The 15,530-nt window shown below is 40.8% G+C and overlaps 1 protein-coding gene across 3 annotated transcripts; it reads right to left on the bottom strand.

The window, feature by feature from the left end:
• Positions 1–10,541: 10,541 nt before the first annotated feature.
• On the bottom strand, positions 10,542–15,530 carry LOC143325128 (protein rapunzel-like). Of its 3 annotated transcripts, none has more exons than XM_076738036.1 (3): positions 15,315–15,530; positions 13,429–13,925; positions 10,542–13,334 (listed from the first exon to the last, which is right to left on the bottom strand). In XM_076738036.1, the coding sequence occupies exons 2-3, from the start codon at positions 13,920–13,922 to the stop codon at positions 12,644–12,646; spliced, it is 1,185 nt and encodes a 394-aa protein (XP_076594151.1). In that variant the 5' UTR covers positions 13,923–13,925; positions 15,315–15,530; the 3' UTR covers positions 10,542–12,643. The 3 variants fall into 3 exon arrangements, with proteins under 3 accessions (XP_076594151.1, XP_076594152.1, XP_076594153.1); XM_076738037.1 differs by having other exon boundaries at positions 10,548–13,334; positions 13,429–13,970; positions 15,315–15,464; XM_076738038.1 differs by lacking the exon at positions 15,315–15,530 and adding an exon at positions 14,701–14,793 and having other exon boundaries at positions 10,548–13,334.

Below are 15,530 nucleotides of genomic sequence, written 5' to 3'. Positions count from 1 at the left end.
AGTGTCGAATTTGTAGAAAAGTTTTGCCTTTGTTGCTTGTGGCTTCGGGCTCACCAGGTGGAAACATGGGTGAAATATTTGAGATAATGATAGCCAGCTGAGGAAAGAGGGTCAGAAAGCTTTGTGTGCATCTGGCTGCTTTGTCTGGTTTTCCTCAGCATGCATCCACTCTGCATGTCTGATGAATTAAGGGAATCTCTTAATGATGCTTTAATTCATTATGATAGAGTTGCTGGCACTAATATTTCCAATATCAGGAGGCTTGATTCAATGTCCTCAATAATATATATTTATGCACTTTTTGTACCATAATAAGATGTTCTGGATTTAATTGAAACCATGCTTATGATTGATATTGGCATTAGCAGCACAAGAAAATGAGATTAATCACATCTGTGAACTGCTGCCTCATCGTGAATCACCAACCTGTAAAAATCATGAAGAGACACTTTTTAATGTCTTTTTAGACATTTCTGTCATTTAATATAAAGCCCATGCCTCTTTCATCTCAAGACAATAAATCTAATTCTAAAAAACGCAGTAGCAGAGGCTGTGCTGTCTTTCTTGTTTGTGTTTGTGAGCTGAAATGATAAATGACTTCCTTGTCCGAGGAAACTATTGACCACGTTTTATCTCTTTGACCTTGGCCAATGGCTAGTGTTTCCTCCTCGCCACAAGATGTCTCTTCAGCTCACAGGAAAAGCCCCCAGTGGCTCATCCCACGGTAGAGCATACAGCATTTTCAGGAAGGGGGCTGATGTTAGAAAACATCAATAGCACTAATTGTGAGACAAGAGAAAGCACTTCCACGTAAGAGGAGGTTTGTATAGTTGTATATCACGTGCTAAGAAAAGAGAGAGCACTATGGTGCAAAGACATACTCAGAGGACAGACCCTCACAGAGGAATACAAGACTTCATTTTGGTAGAGCTTCAAACAGAGACATGAAAAATGTTGGTGACCTGCTTAGACCAGGATACAGTGCCAAATTAGAGAACCATTTTAGTTGTAAGCACACTATTATCTAAATCAATCAAGATGCTGTTGTGAAGAAGAAGAAGAAGAAGAAGAAGAAGCTGATATGTTGAGTAATATGTGCATTTTCTTTGATGTTCTATATTCACTCCTCAGTATTATGTCACTGCATCAACTGATTGCTTTACAAATAGAAACTTCTTAGTGGGAAAGACAGGATTTAGTAACCGTCATGCTGGATTTGGCTGACTCCCATGGGAAAATAAATGTGGGCAGGATTGACAAGTCTTTGAATGCTGCTGAGCTGTAGAAATGAAAGTGTTTTCCTGGTGTAATGGGCGGTTGATTGTGGGATATTGCCAGAGGCCCCAAACAGTAGACAGAGAGTTGATACCTGTCCAGATTCTCACCTATGATCATTTCCCTTAAAAGTGTGTTGGCAGAAAGACGTGTGTTCACAAGAGCTTGATGCAGTTTGAACAGAGATATCCTGATGACAACCTGCCAAGATGTAAACAATGTTTAGTAAGCTAATGAAATAACACTGCAGCTTGTAGATATAATTTTTATGGGCTGTGTGTGTCTTAACAGAGAAAGACTGTGGCCTCCATCAGCTTTTAAAGCTGTGAATATTTTATGATTGCATTTCTGCTCTTTGCTGCAACAGCATGAGACCCGATGAAAGTGAACACTGCAGCCATGTCAAATACTCACATCAGAGAGTGGTGATGTTTCAGTGTGTTACAACACCAGGATCAGTACTTCAAAGTTCCTCTCGTGAAGAGTGGTCTGTGCCATATCATCTTTGCACCTGGCATTAAAATTCGATCTGCAGCTGCATACATTTTCTAGGAAAAGAGGCATGTTTGTGGAAGATGAAAATGCATGTCGGACCACATGAGGCTCATATTGTGATCAGATCTCAGCAAAGCGTAAATGCAATCCATGCAGCTTGACCACATTCATAGAAAAACGGTTGAAAGATCACCTAACCTAGCATTTTAACACCAGGTTTATCTGTAAATGCAAAGATCCATCTTTATCCAGAGAATGTATCTAGATACTGATCACATGTATCAGGTGCCGTTTGGGGCCTTAGGGTAGTTTCAGAAACAAGCTAGCAGCTCTGTGATGCTGTTTTTAGCCACAGCTCAATGCTAATGTCAGCATGCTCACATTGACAATGCTGACATGCAGATGTTTAGCAGGTGTAATTCTTACAATGTCCACCTTCTTAATTTAGCATGTTAGCATGCTAACATTTGCTAATTAGCACTGAAAACAAAGCACCGCTGTCTGATGGGAATATCATAAGTTCTACAGATATTTGGGCATGAATCCAAGTGTTGAGCTCAGTAAAATTTGGGCCTGTTGATGGTGCTCGAAGTCAATGGCTCCCCAAAGTTATTACCAATAGATGTTGAGACATTTCACTAAAAACCACAAAGTTTTCATTGCAATAGATGAAAATTCATCTTCCGGGGACCTTGACTTTCTGTAAAAAATTTCCAATAAATCAAGTAGTTGTTCATTCTATTTAATACTCAGACTGAAACTTCTTTGTGGCATCTTCAGGGATTTTTTGTGAAGTGGCACGACTCAGAAAGTCAGCATACCCTATATAACAGTTGCTGGTTTTGGTTTCAAGGTGTTGTTTTTCATTCTGAGTAACCCCAGCCTTCCCGCTTCCCTCTCCAGATGTTTCCAGGTCACAGAGAACATGCCGTTCGGTGACAGACTAAGCATCATCTGCTCTAAAGAAGTCAAGGGAGGACAGGGACATACAGAAAGTGCTTCCTTACTTAATTTCAAGGGCAGTTTCATGGAAAATAAATGTGACAGAGCTGCTATCAGTTTCTCTTTGCTAGCTGTTCCCTGCTTATCTCGTGCTGTAGCTTGAACAGTGGGTTGAAAGTCATAGTAAGTCATAGTTTGAATGAAAATATAGTGAGAAAGTTCGATAAACTTTACCTCAACTTGGCTATTTGGGAAATGATTGTGGAGGCACGTTTAAGGCAAGAGGCGACAACTGACCCTCAATAATTAACACTTTAGCTGCTGCCGCTAAATTCACAGTATCACTGACCAACACTCTTGTATTTATCTCTTCCCAATTCTCTTTTTATTGAGTTGCTGTGTACAGTTTGCTCATGATTCATCACACAGCTGAACTTTGACCAGTCTGAAGTCACACACCAACGATCTGTATGCGCAGCAGTCACTGAAGCTGACATGCAGCCTCAATACAAGCCCATCCATCACTCACGCAGATCAATACAAACCCCAGTTAGATCTGAGGAAACAGATAAAGGTTCAGAGTCTGGGAGAAGATGACTTATTGATTGCAGGCAAATTCACCCCCGAGTCCATCTTTGCCCTTACACAAGTGAGTCAAACCACCTTCAAGCTTCATGTAAATTGGAAATCCAATTACTCTTGCTGGCAGACATTTTGTTTAATCATATTGTTGTACTCCTGATTTACGGAAAGCCTCCAAAAAAGCCTGTATCTTCTACTTTTATGTCAACCTGCTGCATACAAAAGTTAAATTAAGTCAAGATTCTCTATATATATTAATAAACTTTTTGATATATTGTTTTATATGTCGAATTTTCACAGTAAAAGCTGCTGTTACTTGCTCCAATTTTGTCCTTTCTTATGGAAAAATGGGTCACATGTATTGTCTGCAAAGACTGCTGGGACAAACAGAAACTGATGCAAGGGATAGAGCATGTTTTACAGAGCAGATCAATATAGCAATTACAACTGTAATTCACTAATGCTTTTCTGGACAGACAAATAAGCCATGGAGACTATTTATACCTTCTCTTAGGGGGGAAACTCCCAGAGCCTCCCTGAATGCTGAGGTTACACATCGTCATCCTCCTGCCTCCTCCTAAAATTATACTGTTACTTCTTCTCGAAACCGCACTGTGTTAGTTGCAGAGAGGACTCCTACACATATTAAAAAAATCTGATGCAACAATTCAAAACTGAATACTTGCTTTAACTAATGTCCACTTCATCTTACATCCACGTCAGATATTAACCCAAACCCTGAACGGAAAAAAACACAGCGTACATTTCACCACACGCAGTCTTAAAATCCGGTAAAGCTGTCTGCTGTATCTGCATAACTAACCGGAAACAAGCTGAGATCATTTTGTTTATCAATTTCAAGAAACTTTACTTTTTTTTTTTTTTTTTTTTTCGCAAAATGCTTTTTCATTTTCCCCTCCAGTGACTCATACATTTGGTCAGGTTTCAGTTAACCCACTAATTCCAGAATATTATCATAATTTTCAGTTGTGTTATGATTTCAACAAAGAGTCCCCTGCTGTACATCTACTGCCAATAACTATTACTGTGGATGCTATAAAATTGAGGTCTTCTAAGCATTAGGTCTGTTTAAACTGAAGGCCAAAGGCAAATAATGCAAGACTGATAAGAAAATATAAAGGAGTGATGATCAGCACTGAGATATGATGAGTGACACAGCTATGGAAGATTTGAAATGCCTAAATTAAAACAGAGTAAGGAAAATTAAATGCAACACACATTATTAGTGTTAGTTTTTTATTCTCTGTCATTAGCATAGACGGACATAGATGTCTACCTGGTAAACATCTGCAAGTCACATAAACAGTCTGCTGTGGACCAGCCGGCTGGAGGGACACTACCCTGCCCACTGACTGTTCTTTAAGTTACATTTGTGCTCGACTCTGCACATTTCAGAGATGGGCTGTGCCGCAGGAGGCTGCACAAACAGACACATAGCAGAATTTGAGCAGAAGAGTAAGTGTTGAAAGCTAAGCTAATTAGCGTGAGCTAGCTAGTGTTAGCTTACAGTAAGCTTACAGCTTGTTAAATACAAGAGGATAAGCAAGTGCTACATCTTCATCCAGAGCGTTATATAAATAGGTACATTTTATTTTGTTTTGGGCACATTTACTGGAGCGATGATGCTATTGCTTTTTTGGGGGTCGATTTTCATGTTGTATTTCCCTATAATTCGCACATGTATGTGGCAAATATAACCATTAAATGATTGTGTTTTTTATGCTTATGTTTAGTCTCCCAAAGCTCTTTGTTAAGGTTTTGTAAAGATCATGGTTTTGGTTAAATATTGAAAAAGTCAAAAGTGACTGCAAATGCGAAATACAGCGTATTTACTAACATTTAACCAAAACCAAAGTCTTTCCTTGATCTAACTTTTTATTTTAACCTAACCACACGTGGGATGTAAATTCCGGTCTTGTGCACCCACCATCCATCCCGCCCACCTCCTTCTGCCTTGTGTGCACTAAAAAAACACTTCACTTCCTCCACCAGAAAAATGTTGCTGCTAATCTGGGCAGCAATTACATTTCCCTCAAAATGCATTTATTAATCAAATTAGCATTGTTTTATCATAATATGTAGCAGACAATGTTGCGCTTTTCTCACTTAAGACAGATTAGCTCCAGAGTTCAGACTCTTGGGGGGCCCATGCTGGTTTTTGCCTCAAGCCCTCAAATCATTAAGTCCACTCCTGCAGCTGATCCTTTGTGTTTGTTGACGTTCTCATGAGGATTTGATGCAGATTGTGAAGATTAACCCACTGAAGGCAATGACTCTCTGTGACATGGCATTTCCTGGTTCTCCTCTCTTTCATTTCCCCTTTCTCACGCTTTTACTCACTTACCTCCCACTCCCTTGGGGTCATTATCCACAACTTTACCTCCCCCATTAATGTTGCACAACCAGGCTCACCGAGCTTATAGTGGCTGTTACTGGTGAAACCAAAGAAAGTGGATTTATTTCTTTTAGTATAAAAAAGCATTCCTGCTTTCAGTGACCAGATTGAAACCAGAAACATAATGCAAGAACTGTTCAAACCCTCTGACAGTCTGGCGACTTAATTCCTGATCATTTCAATATGTGAAAAGTGTTTTTTATTTATTTCTTTTTCTGCTGCAGGACATAGAGGAGTTGTTAGGCGTTAAAAGGCTTTTACCTTGTTTGCTCAACAAAGAGTAACAGGATGAGAGAATACAGGCAGACAGGTAAAGAGCTGCGGACAACAAATGAGGGAAGACAGATGGGTGAGCAGCAGAAACAGACAGTGAGGTAAGTAAAGGTCAGGGAGAGCAAGACTGCAGATTAATATTCTGAGATTTGCCAGTCCTGACAGGGCCGATGACCTGCTGCAAATGAGGGAGAGAGGAATCTAAGTGTATGCATGTTTGAGTGTGTGTATGTGTGGAGGGGGGGTTAAACTACAACAGCACTGGGGGTTTGGGTGAGACAACATGGGGCCTTGAAAAGGGAAGGCAGACAGTGATGGCATCACAGAAGAAAAGGAAGTGTTGGAAAACATGAGGGAAATTCTGAGGCACTGCAGATGGCCAAGACACGTGTTTACCACCCAGTGGATTTCCACTTAAAAGCAGTACTGACAGATGGATTCTCCAGACATTCCAGACCCATTCAGACACATAAAGGTCCTCTACTGATATATGTAGCAGGTAAAACTACCATTAAAGCTGAAATCTGCAGCATATTCATTTTGTCAGCATCAGCAAAACCCACAAACCTCTCATTTATCAGATCACTTTGAACTCTGTAATACCAAAATACTTTGTGGTACTTTCGAAATCATGAAGTAAATCAAGCTTCTTTTCAGAAAAGGTTTTCTGGTTTTCTGTGCTGCTTCTTTTAGAGGCCGGCCTTTCATGTGTTGGCTTCTCATTGGATAATTGACAAACAATCGGCCATCTTGTTGTGTATATAAAGGCTGTTTTGAGGCACATTCTGTAAGACACCCAGAGGATAGCACTATGTGCTGGTAGTTGTTGATAGAACAAAGGCCAGACCTTTCTAGTATGTCTGATAATGTTTCCAAGTTGTTGTTCATATGTAGTTCTTTCTTTAGTTGAGTCCTGTTGAAGTAGCACAACACTGTGTCCTGTGTATAACCATGTGGCAGCCATATTGGAAGATCTCAGCCTTGGACCAGCTACAGTATACTTGTGAACAACAGGTTGCATTTCGAAAGGTAAAACCCAGACATCTTCACACTATTTTTCAGATGCTTCTTTATGTCCTGTTTGTGATGAGACAGAGTGAGAGCTAACCATTTAAACACTGAAAGCCTGCGTGTGATTCATTTTTCTTGAGAAGAAGCCAGCTTGTAAGCTAGCCACAGAAAGCTTGCTAGCTGCTAGCAACTTATGATCCCTGATGATACAGAAGCTAATAGTAGCAAGTAGCTGCATATTAGCTATATTGGCAGAAGTGGTAGCTCCTGTTAGTGGTGAGACAGATCGAGAACTAAACACTTAAAAGTGAAAACCTACATGTGATACTTTTTTCTTGAGATGGAGCTAGCTTGTAAGCAAACCACAGAAAGCTAGCTAGCTGCTCGTGGCACAGCTTATGGTCCCAGACTAAAATGATACAGAAGCTAATAGTGGCAAGTAGCTGCATATGAACTAAAATGGCAGCAGTGGTATCTTCAAATGCTAAACTGTAACATAGATATAATAATTAACACCACATATAGGTGATTGTGTAAGTTAAAATGACATAATTTTTCAAACCACAACTTAGCTTGTATTATATCTTGAATGTTAAAACTCAGTTACTATCTATCCATCTCACTAGAGCACTGATTAAATGATCTACACCCAAGTCAACCTCTATCAGGTGTAGTTTGTTCTGTTCTAGACATCACTCAACACTCATTTGTTGGACATTCATGATCCAGATGTGGTTGTCAGGTCACTTGTAATAATAAAATAACACTAAAACTATATTAGTTCTGCAAAATAGTCCTCTATGTCTATGTCTATGTCTGAACAGTGTTCAGCCAGGTGGGTTCAGCAGTCCTGAGTTCTGGGCTCGGACCTGCAGCCAGTGTGTCACAGAACAAATGTTTTAATGCTTTTTATTGGATTAGCCCACTCACTGAGCTGCAGGCCGGTCGATGGTCCACTCGGACTGATGGGTAATAGCATTATCCTGCGTGGGTTGGGACTGGCAGACACCAGCGGACAGAGCTATCCAACCATTGATCGACTCTCCCCTCCAGGGCCACTCAGATGCGAGCCTCTATCCAGTGTTTCATTTGTTTATGAAATATTGATATTGGCTGCTATCTCCTCTTAGAGAAGAAGAGCTTCAGCCTGATGGAAAGGGGGGAGTTTGGGGATGCTGGAAAAAGGTTTTGTTGGTGGTTTTGTGACGTTTTTTTTTTTTTTTCTTTGGAGATGTAATTAGTTTATTTCCAGAATTACACTCTAGTGCATTTTGTTTTTGTGCCATATTTCCTCCTTTAAAATTAACTTTATTGAGCCACAACTTAAATCCCAGCCAAGGAAAAGGTCAGAAACATCTGTACCTGCTTCCTTTAAGTTTTGTGGTTTAAAAAAAACAAAACAGGATGAAGGTGATCAACTATCTGCTGTGACACTGTGATGCTCACATACTGCACTTTCACTACGTATAGAACCTCTGCAGTGAGAGTGGGTGCTTAAACTCTTTCAACATATGAACAAAGCATGAAACAGCCATGAAAGCACTACAGACTACATATTTGTAATTCATCCTCTTTGAAAAAAATTCTCTAAAATGTTATTCTACAAAGGCTCATAGCAGCAGGCTGACTGTTCATTCCCTGGATTGCTTTTGTTAAAATTGCCCCTAGATCTGTATGTTGATAGCGCCCTCTGTCTGCAAACCCTCTCTGGTACCATTTCCTCATCAGATTTCACCTTTTCCTTCAGAAAACCTAACTTTAACCTTCCCTCAACCGCAGAACAAGCTAACTCTGGCTCCTGCGGCATGAGATGGATGCAGTAGATCTTGTCTGTTAAACAGATGCTTTATTCTTCCCATATTGACAGTCAGGATCGACGGGCTGCCACAGCCAAAGCCTTTTATGCAGCGGAAGAACCTCTTGGATCAATAGTTGTTACCTAGGCAAAGCCCACACAACCACTAATGAATCCAATGGCTTACAATACAGGCTGCAGGAGAAAAACCTTAGAAATACTTAACACTCCTGACAATAATGTCAAAATCAACATCCAAATACATCCATCACATTGGATCAAAAGATGAAAACAAAGAGATTATGATGACAGTTTTATTTTAAATTACCTGTAAATAGAAATGTTTTATAATAGCTGAATAGGCCTATTGTCCAACAGCAGCTGCAGGTGCCACACCAGTGAGTTTCCGGTTTTGTTTGTTGTCCTGTGTTGCAACATTTCAGTGGTCTGTTCTCTGACTGGTTCTGTGGTGTGTTTAAAGACTGCAGACGGTTGTCTGGCACACCCATCTGTCTGTCTGCTCTGCATTTTCTGTTTTTTCAACGTGGGACTGAAGTACTGATCCATCAAAGGTAAAGTGTGTTAGTCACCTGTCTGGGATTTCTAATTATAAAAAGGCTTCGTGCCAACAAGGCAGCAGGTGCATGGCTGTGTGTTACACTGCAGTCCGTAAGTGACACATTTTCCTTTGTTTTGGTTTTGCACTCCAGCGCATGTGATGCAGAAAACAATGAAGACCAAGCTGAGTTTTGGAATTAAGTGTGTTTTTAGGGTGTTCACATCCGCGTTCAAGGAGAAGGCCAAAAACAGTCATGTTCCTGACACTCTTCACCGAATTTAGATGTAAATATCCTTAAATCAAAGGAATAGTTCAGCCTTTTATAGGGACTTTTCTTTTAGTGAGTTAGATGAAAAGATCATGCCCATATGTAGGTTAGTCAGGAAATGATTGGCTTAGCTTAGCATAAACTCTGCAAGCATTGGGAAACAGCCACCCTAAAGGTCAAAAATATACCTGAATACTTTGACATTTCAGGTAATATGCTTAGACTGACACCACTCTCATGTCTGTACTGTAAATATGAAGCTACCACCAGCAGCAGCGTAGCTTAGCTTAGCATAGCATAAAGACTGGAAATTGAGGGAAAACGGCTAGCCTGGCTCTGTCCAAAGGTAGCAAAAATCTTGTCTGCCAGCACCACTAAACCTCACGAACAAACACATTAAATATAGGTTGCTTAATCTTTGCAAAAGTTGAAGTTTAAAAATGACAATCAGCGGTTTATTGCCAGACTATTTTTTTGGCTGGGAAAATGTGACCTTTGAAACCCTTTTCATAAACAATGCCCCTGAACCTCATCATCATCAAGAGCCTCATCTTCCCACCAGCAGCTATTTTTCACTGTGCACAGACAAACCGCAGATGATTCAACGCAGTCCACCTCCTGCACTGTGCTGTGTATTACAGATAGAACTTGATGGATTCTGACAGGCTTGATTTACGACAGAGAAGCAGAGCAGCTAAAGACCCTCCAGATCCACTGAGATACGAAATGATGGCCGTCTCCACGCGCTCTGCCCCTACCCCATGCATTATGACTGATACCATCCTGCTAAGCCAAGCACTTTGCTGCTCGTCTGCAGGATATTAGCTCAGCCAACGGTTATTCATAGACTATCAAACTGGAGCTGTGGTCAGGAAATGCTGACTTACGTGTAAATATCAATTAAATTAGTCGAGTTCCTGTTGCTGAGGGTGCACTGTCTGCTTTTAATGGGTACAGACACCAAGAGCGCTGCGTAAATCACATCTGTACAAGAAATAAGAGGCAGATACTAGATTATACTTGTTTACACATCAATTAGCTATTTCTTTGTCATTAATTGTCATAAAGAATATGCTGAGCATTGATCATGCACTGATTTTATTGAGATTATTTGGTTTGAATACAGAAGCTGATGTGGCTGAAGTAATAATATATGACATTTTGACCGAAATAAATGTTCATTTACTACTTTATATAACTGTTTGGTGGATTTAAATTTCACCAGTTCATATAAGTGGTACAGTTTACTCTTTCCTGGGGAAAAACCTTTTGATCCCCAGGAGGGAAATGACTGGATAGCAAAAATCACAGTGGTTTGTTTGAAATAAGGAAAAAATAAATGTTTGTGTGTAGTGTGAGCAGAGATATCATAACAGACATAGAAAAATGACACATAAATTATATATAAATCATAAAAAATCATCATATTTAGCTGTGAAATACAAAGTAAGACAGCAATTATTGGTTATCAGCAAATCTTACAAAAATAAAAAGCAGAAATGAAGACTCTTGCAGATTAAATCACTTCCCCTCCAGGCTGAAGCAACAGACATGAACCATTACGTAATTACAGGCACAGCAGTGGAAAGCGGTGGGGTTTGCTCGTTTGGTTCGAGGGGTTTGAATGTGTTTAAAACACAAGGCACATTGTCGCGTCTCCAGTGCCAAACTCCAAGCCTCTTTGTTTTTCACGCCTGAAAAACTAACCTCTGTCCTTCCTGTCAGAGTTATGTAGGCCAGCCTGCTGAGCAGAGACAAAATGGGAGCAGAGCTCAGTAGATGCAGCCTCAGCAAAACCATCTTTAGAGCTGTAGGTGCAGAAGCCATTTCTCATGGGAGACTGGATTACTACTGTATGCAGCTGAGGTAAAAGCACAGACACTTCCTGTTATGATATGCAGTACAGTGTTAGTATAAAATTTGTTCTAGCTACAAACAAACTGGTTGGTAACTCATAAATTACAAATAGATGCATAGTGACACATTTCATAATATGCAAGCAGTTAATATTTGAAACAACATAAAATAAATTTACATCAAATGTCTATAATTCAAATATTCACCATTTAAAGAGTTGACAACCCAGAGAGCTAATAAAAGTGAATTTGTGAATAAATTATATTGATACACGATCTGAAATACAATGTTTCTGATAAGGATGCACTGATCTGACTCCTGATCTCCTGATTCAGATTCCAGCATGTAAACTCTTGGCTGATACTGATTCAAGACCAGCGCTTCAAATCTTTGTACCTCACTGCATGGATCTGATACACAGTGGTGGGAAGTAATTTGGTACATTTACTGAAGTACTAAAATGTCATTAACTGCAATTTTGAGCTATGTGTACTTTTCCTGAGTATTTCCATTTTATGCTACTTTATACTTGTACTCCACGACATTTTCAAATGAAAATAATTCACTGGCACTGAACTAAACTACCTAATGAGAGTTAAAATAATTAAAATCAGCTCCAAATGAAATGGCTGCAGCATAAAAATTTTGCTTATGCATCAGTTGTACAATCTAATAACAATGTCTATGGAGTCACAGGATCCATTTTTCAGCAGAAAGAGTACTTTTGCTTTTAATACTTAGTCATTTTCACTAATATACTTTTACTTAAGTATGACTTTGAAGGCAGGTCTTTTTTGTAATGGACTGGAAGAAGCAGAACTGAAAACATCAGAGCTCCCTGCTCTAACAAAGCCATTTATATGACTAGAGTGACAAATAACTGCTGACAAACGCTAATAAATAAGATGATACTTGCACAAAAGATTGCTGTGGTGCTCAAAATTTAGTCGACACTGAATAAAGGTGGAATGACTGAATTTTACAACAACAGTGACCAAGTTATAATTTAAATCTTGCTGATACCTGAGCAGTTTCTGATATCCATTATTTTCATTTCTTTAAGATAAACTGATATTCTCAGCTCAGTCTTGCAGATGTTCAAGCAACACAAATCTGTAATTTGAACACACACGTCTGCTGTAAAATCCTAAATCTTAAAATGTGTCAGCGTTACTCGGAGTGAACACACACTGCCACATTCTTGTGTCTCTCCCAGTAGTGACACTCTTCCGGAAAGCTCCAAGCTGCTGCAGACTCCTTGTGGCGACTGACGGCGTGAACAACAAACCCGCACAGCTGCTTCTCCAACACCTCCACCACCGCTGGGGCGTTTCCCTTCTTCCCCTGGCCCTCCATGACCTGCCGGATGAAGTCGCGGGGCACCGGCTGGGGCTTGGTGCTGTAAGACACCACCAGGTTGATGTTGTTCACCTGGAGCACCTCGAACCAGTTCCGCCCTGCCACATGATGAAAGTGCTCCCCTGCTCTCCAGTTCCGGTAGGTGCTCCCTGAATGGTTGATCAGACGCACTGACCAGCGGACCCAATCGTACTTTTTCACCAAGAACTCAAGAAGCTGCTGAGTCGTATCTTGCAGGTTTTCTTCTTCCTTTTCTTGCAGGACGCGCTGGGCATCTAACTTTGCTTGGTCTGGGAAGGCAGCGATGCAGGACTCGATTGTTGTCTTCATCTTGGACTCTACTTCTTCAATTTTGCTGCTCCACTCCTGGATTTTGTCCTCTTCCTCCTCTTGGCCCTGAGTTAAGGCACAGTGGCCCAGCAGGGCAATCAGACCCAAACAGAAGAGCTCCTTCATGCGGACGCAGAAGTCTTCCAGGAGACGGCGGTTCCTTGCTACATACCTGCAAAACAGAAGAAGCATTTATATTTACATTAAAGAAATGAACCTGGTTCTCCAGTGCAGAGGCTACTATGATAATGAGAGCTACAATTTACCTTTCCACCAACTCTAAAACCGACTCGCCAAAGCTGTTTGTCCCCATCAGAGCATCGTACAGCACAAACAGGTTCTTCTCTCCACCAGTTTTGGCAAAGTGCTCCAGAAAAAGCCTGGTCTTCACATCCTTGAACTGCTGTTTTGCCTCCAGGATATCCATATATTTCCGAAACTGGTTCCTAATGTTCTCCTCCACAGCGAAGTACTGGGAATCCAGTTTGCCCTTCTTGATCTCGCAGTCAATGTCGTCCAGTTGTGTGGAGAGCACGTCAAGCTTGTTCCTCACCATCAGGAATTGCTCTTTGACGTAGAACACCTCTTTGCTCTGGACGTTGTCTAAAGCCAAGCGGAGAACCGGAGCGGCGGCCTCGCAGAGGGGGAAGAGCTCGCCCACTGCGCTGGCCAACACCTCGGCCCCTCTCTCAAACATATCCATCACTGCCTCGATGGCCTCCTTCTTCTGGGCCACAACCCTCTCCAGTGAACTGGTCATGTTCTGAGACACAGTGGGACAAAACCTGGTGTCAAATATAAATTAAATCTGGGGAGGAAGATATGGAGTGTGTGACAAAATGGGTCAAAGTCTTTATTCTGTTAAAGTATTCATGAATCTGAACCTTTCGGCTCGTGAACCCTTAAGATGTGGCAGTGTCGTACGGGACCCCTTTTCAGAGGTTGTGTAGGTCTTTAAGTTGTGACCACTTCAACAAAGGTGTGATTTTGCCTCTGAATTTCTCAGATTGTTTCAACTGAACAGTAGATAGAAGCCAGAAGAGGTGCATCTATCTTCAATTTCATAAGAAAAAAGCAAAGATTAGAGGAAAGGCCAAAGAAAGAAAAGAGATATTTGCGTAGCAGAGCAGGGTATTTTTTCTTTTTGCTGTACCATTAATCTTCTTACAGCTCTTCAAATCAACCTTGACAACCCTTTTGAGGGTTCTTGGCTGGAAACCAGTAATCAACAACATTATTGTATACTTTCTTTAAAAAATGAAGTCCATGGCGCCCACATGTTTAAGCACCATAATCAACGGATGAATAGAATAGAGACTAAATGCTTTTCAAAGAATCTTGGTCTCTTTACTCATAAAACAGACACTCATGAGGAGAGGCTCTCTCCTGCAAGATTATAAAATAAATCAGTTAAACACTCTCTGCTTACTGCTTCTCCAGTGTGAGGATCTCGGCTTTTCTTTGTCTTTTGTGATAATAAACTAATTACATTTGAGTTTAGGACAAATCAAGACAATGCTCAATGTTCAGATCTTTACCTTGACCCTGTCAGCTGTGACACGCTGATTAGATTCAATCTGATGCAGGTAATGATGTCATATAGCCAAAATGGGGGCCTGAGACCACTTGGATGAGGAAATGGCACAATTGCCCTTGGGGTCTGCATGACTCAGAGCAGAGCGAGGCCAAACCATGTTTAAAAATCCCCTTTCATCCTTGCTTGCAACCTGACATCCATAAATTACCGCGTCCTCTCTGTTCAGATGTCTGCGGATGGATCCCAGATGCTGCGTCACCATACTCCATCCACAAATTAACGTCGACATCAATTTTGATTTCATAATTCGTATCTAAAAACGCGTTGCTGATTTCTAAATTTATAGTGAAGACGGGAAAATAAGCAAACACCTGAGAATTACATAATCAAATAAATACAACTTGAATGTCCTTTAGGTAAATAAATGAAGGCTTGTCATGTGTCCAGACTGCATCGTGTTTTACTGTCATGCGCACCCAAAAGAAATGCGCAAAGCCTTTTTTTACGCACAGCTCCCCTGAGCGCACCGGACACACCTTGCAGCATTATTTACCCTTTCTGGTGGAAGATAAAGACATTCATCACATTCCTACAATAACAGCGTTTTTTCTGTACCTGGATGAAATGACTCTGCTGCTCCTTCACGTCTGATGAGCTCCAACAGCTGCAAACAAGTTTTTTTCCCCTTCAAGTTTGAGAAAATTCCCACGGTTCTCTCATCCACTGTGGAGCTGAGGAGGGGTCCAGAAAACAGGATCCAGAGAGGAAGAAGAGACACGCACTCAATATCTGCAAAGAAGAGAGAGAGAGAGGGAAGGAGAGAGAGAGAGG

This window comes from Chaetodon auriga, chromosome 8 (genome assembly GCF_051107435.1).
Source record: "Chaetodon auriga isolate fChaAug3 chromosome 8, fChaAug3.hap1, whole genome shotgun sequence".
Lineage (NCBI taxonomy): Eukaryota > Metazoa > Chordata > Actinopteri > Chaetodontiformes > Chaetodontidae > Chaetodon > Chaetodon auriga.
The sequence above is the reverse complement of the archived record's forward strand: the minus strand, read 5'-3'. Positions and strand labels throughout refer to the sequence as shown.

Excerpts from the sequence above, each read along its gene's own strand:
- LOC143325128 (XM_076738036.1), bottom strand. The coding sequence starts at position 13,922 with ATGACCAGTTCACTGGAGAGGGTTGTGGCCCAGAAGAAGGAGGCCATC. Across the intron at positions 13,335-13,428 it reads GTTTTAGAGTTGGTGGAAAG|GTATGTAGCAAGGAACCGCC; the intron begins GTAAATTGTAGC and ends TCTGTTTTGCAG.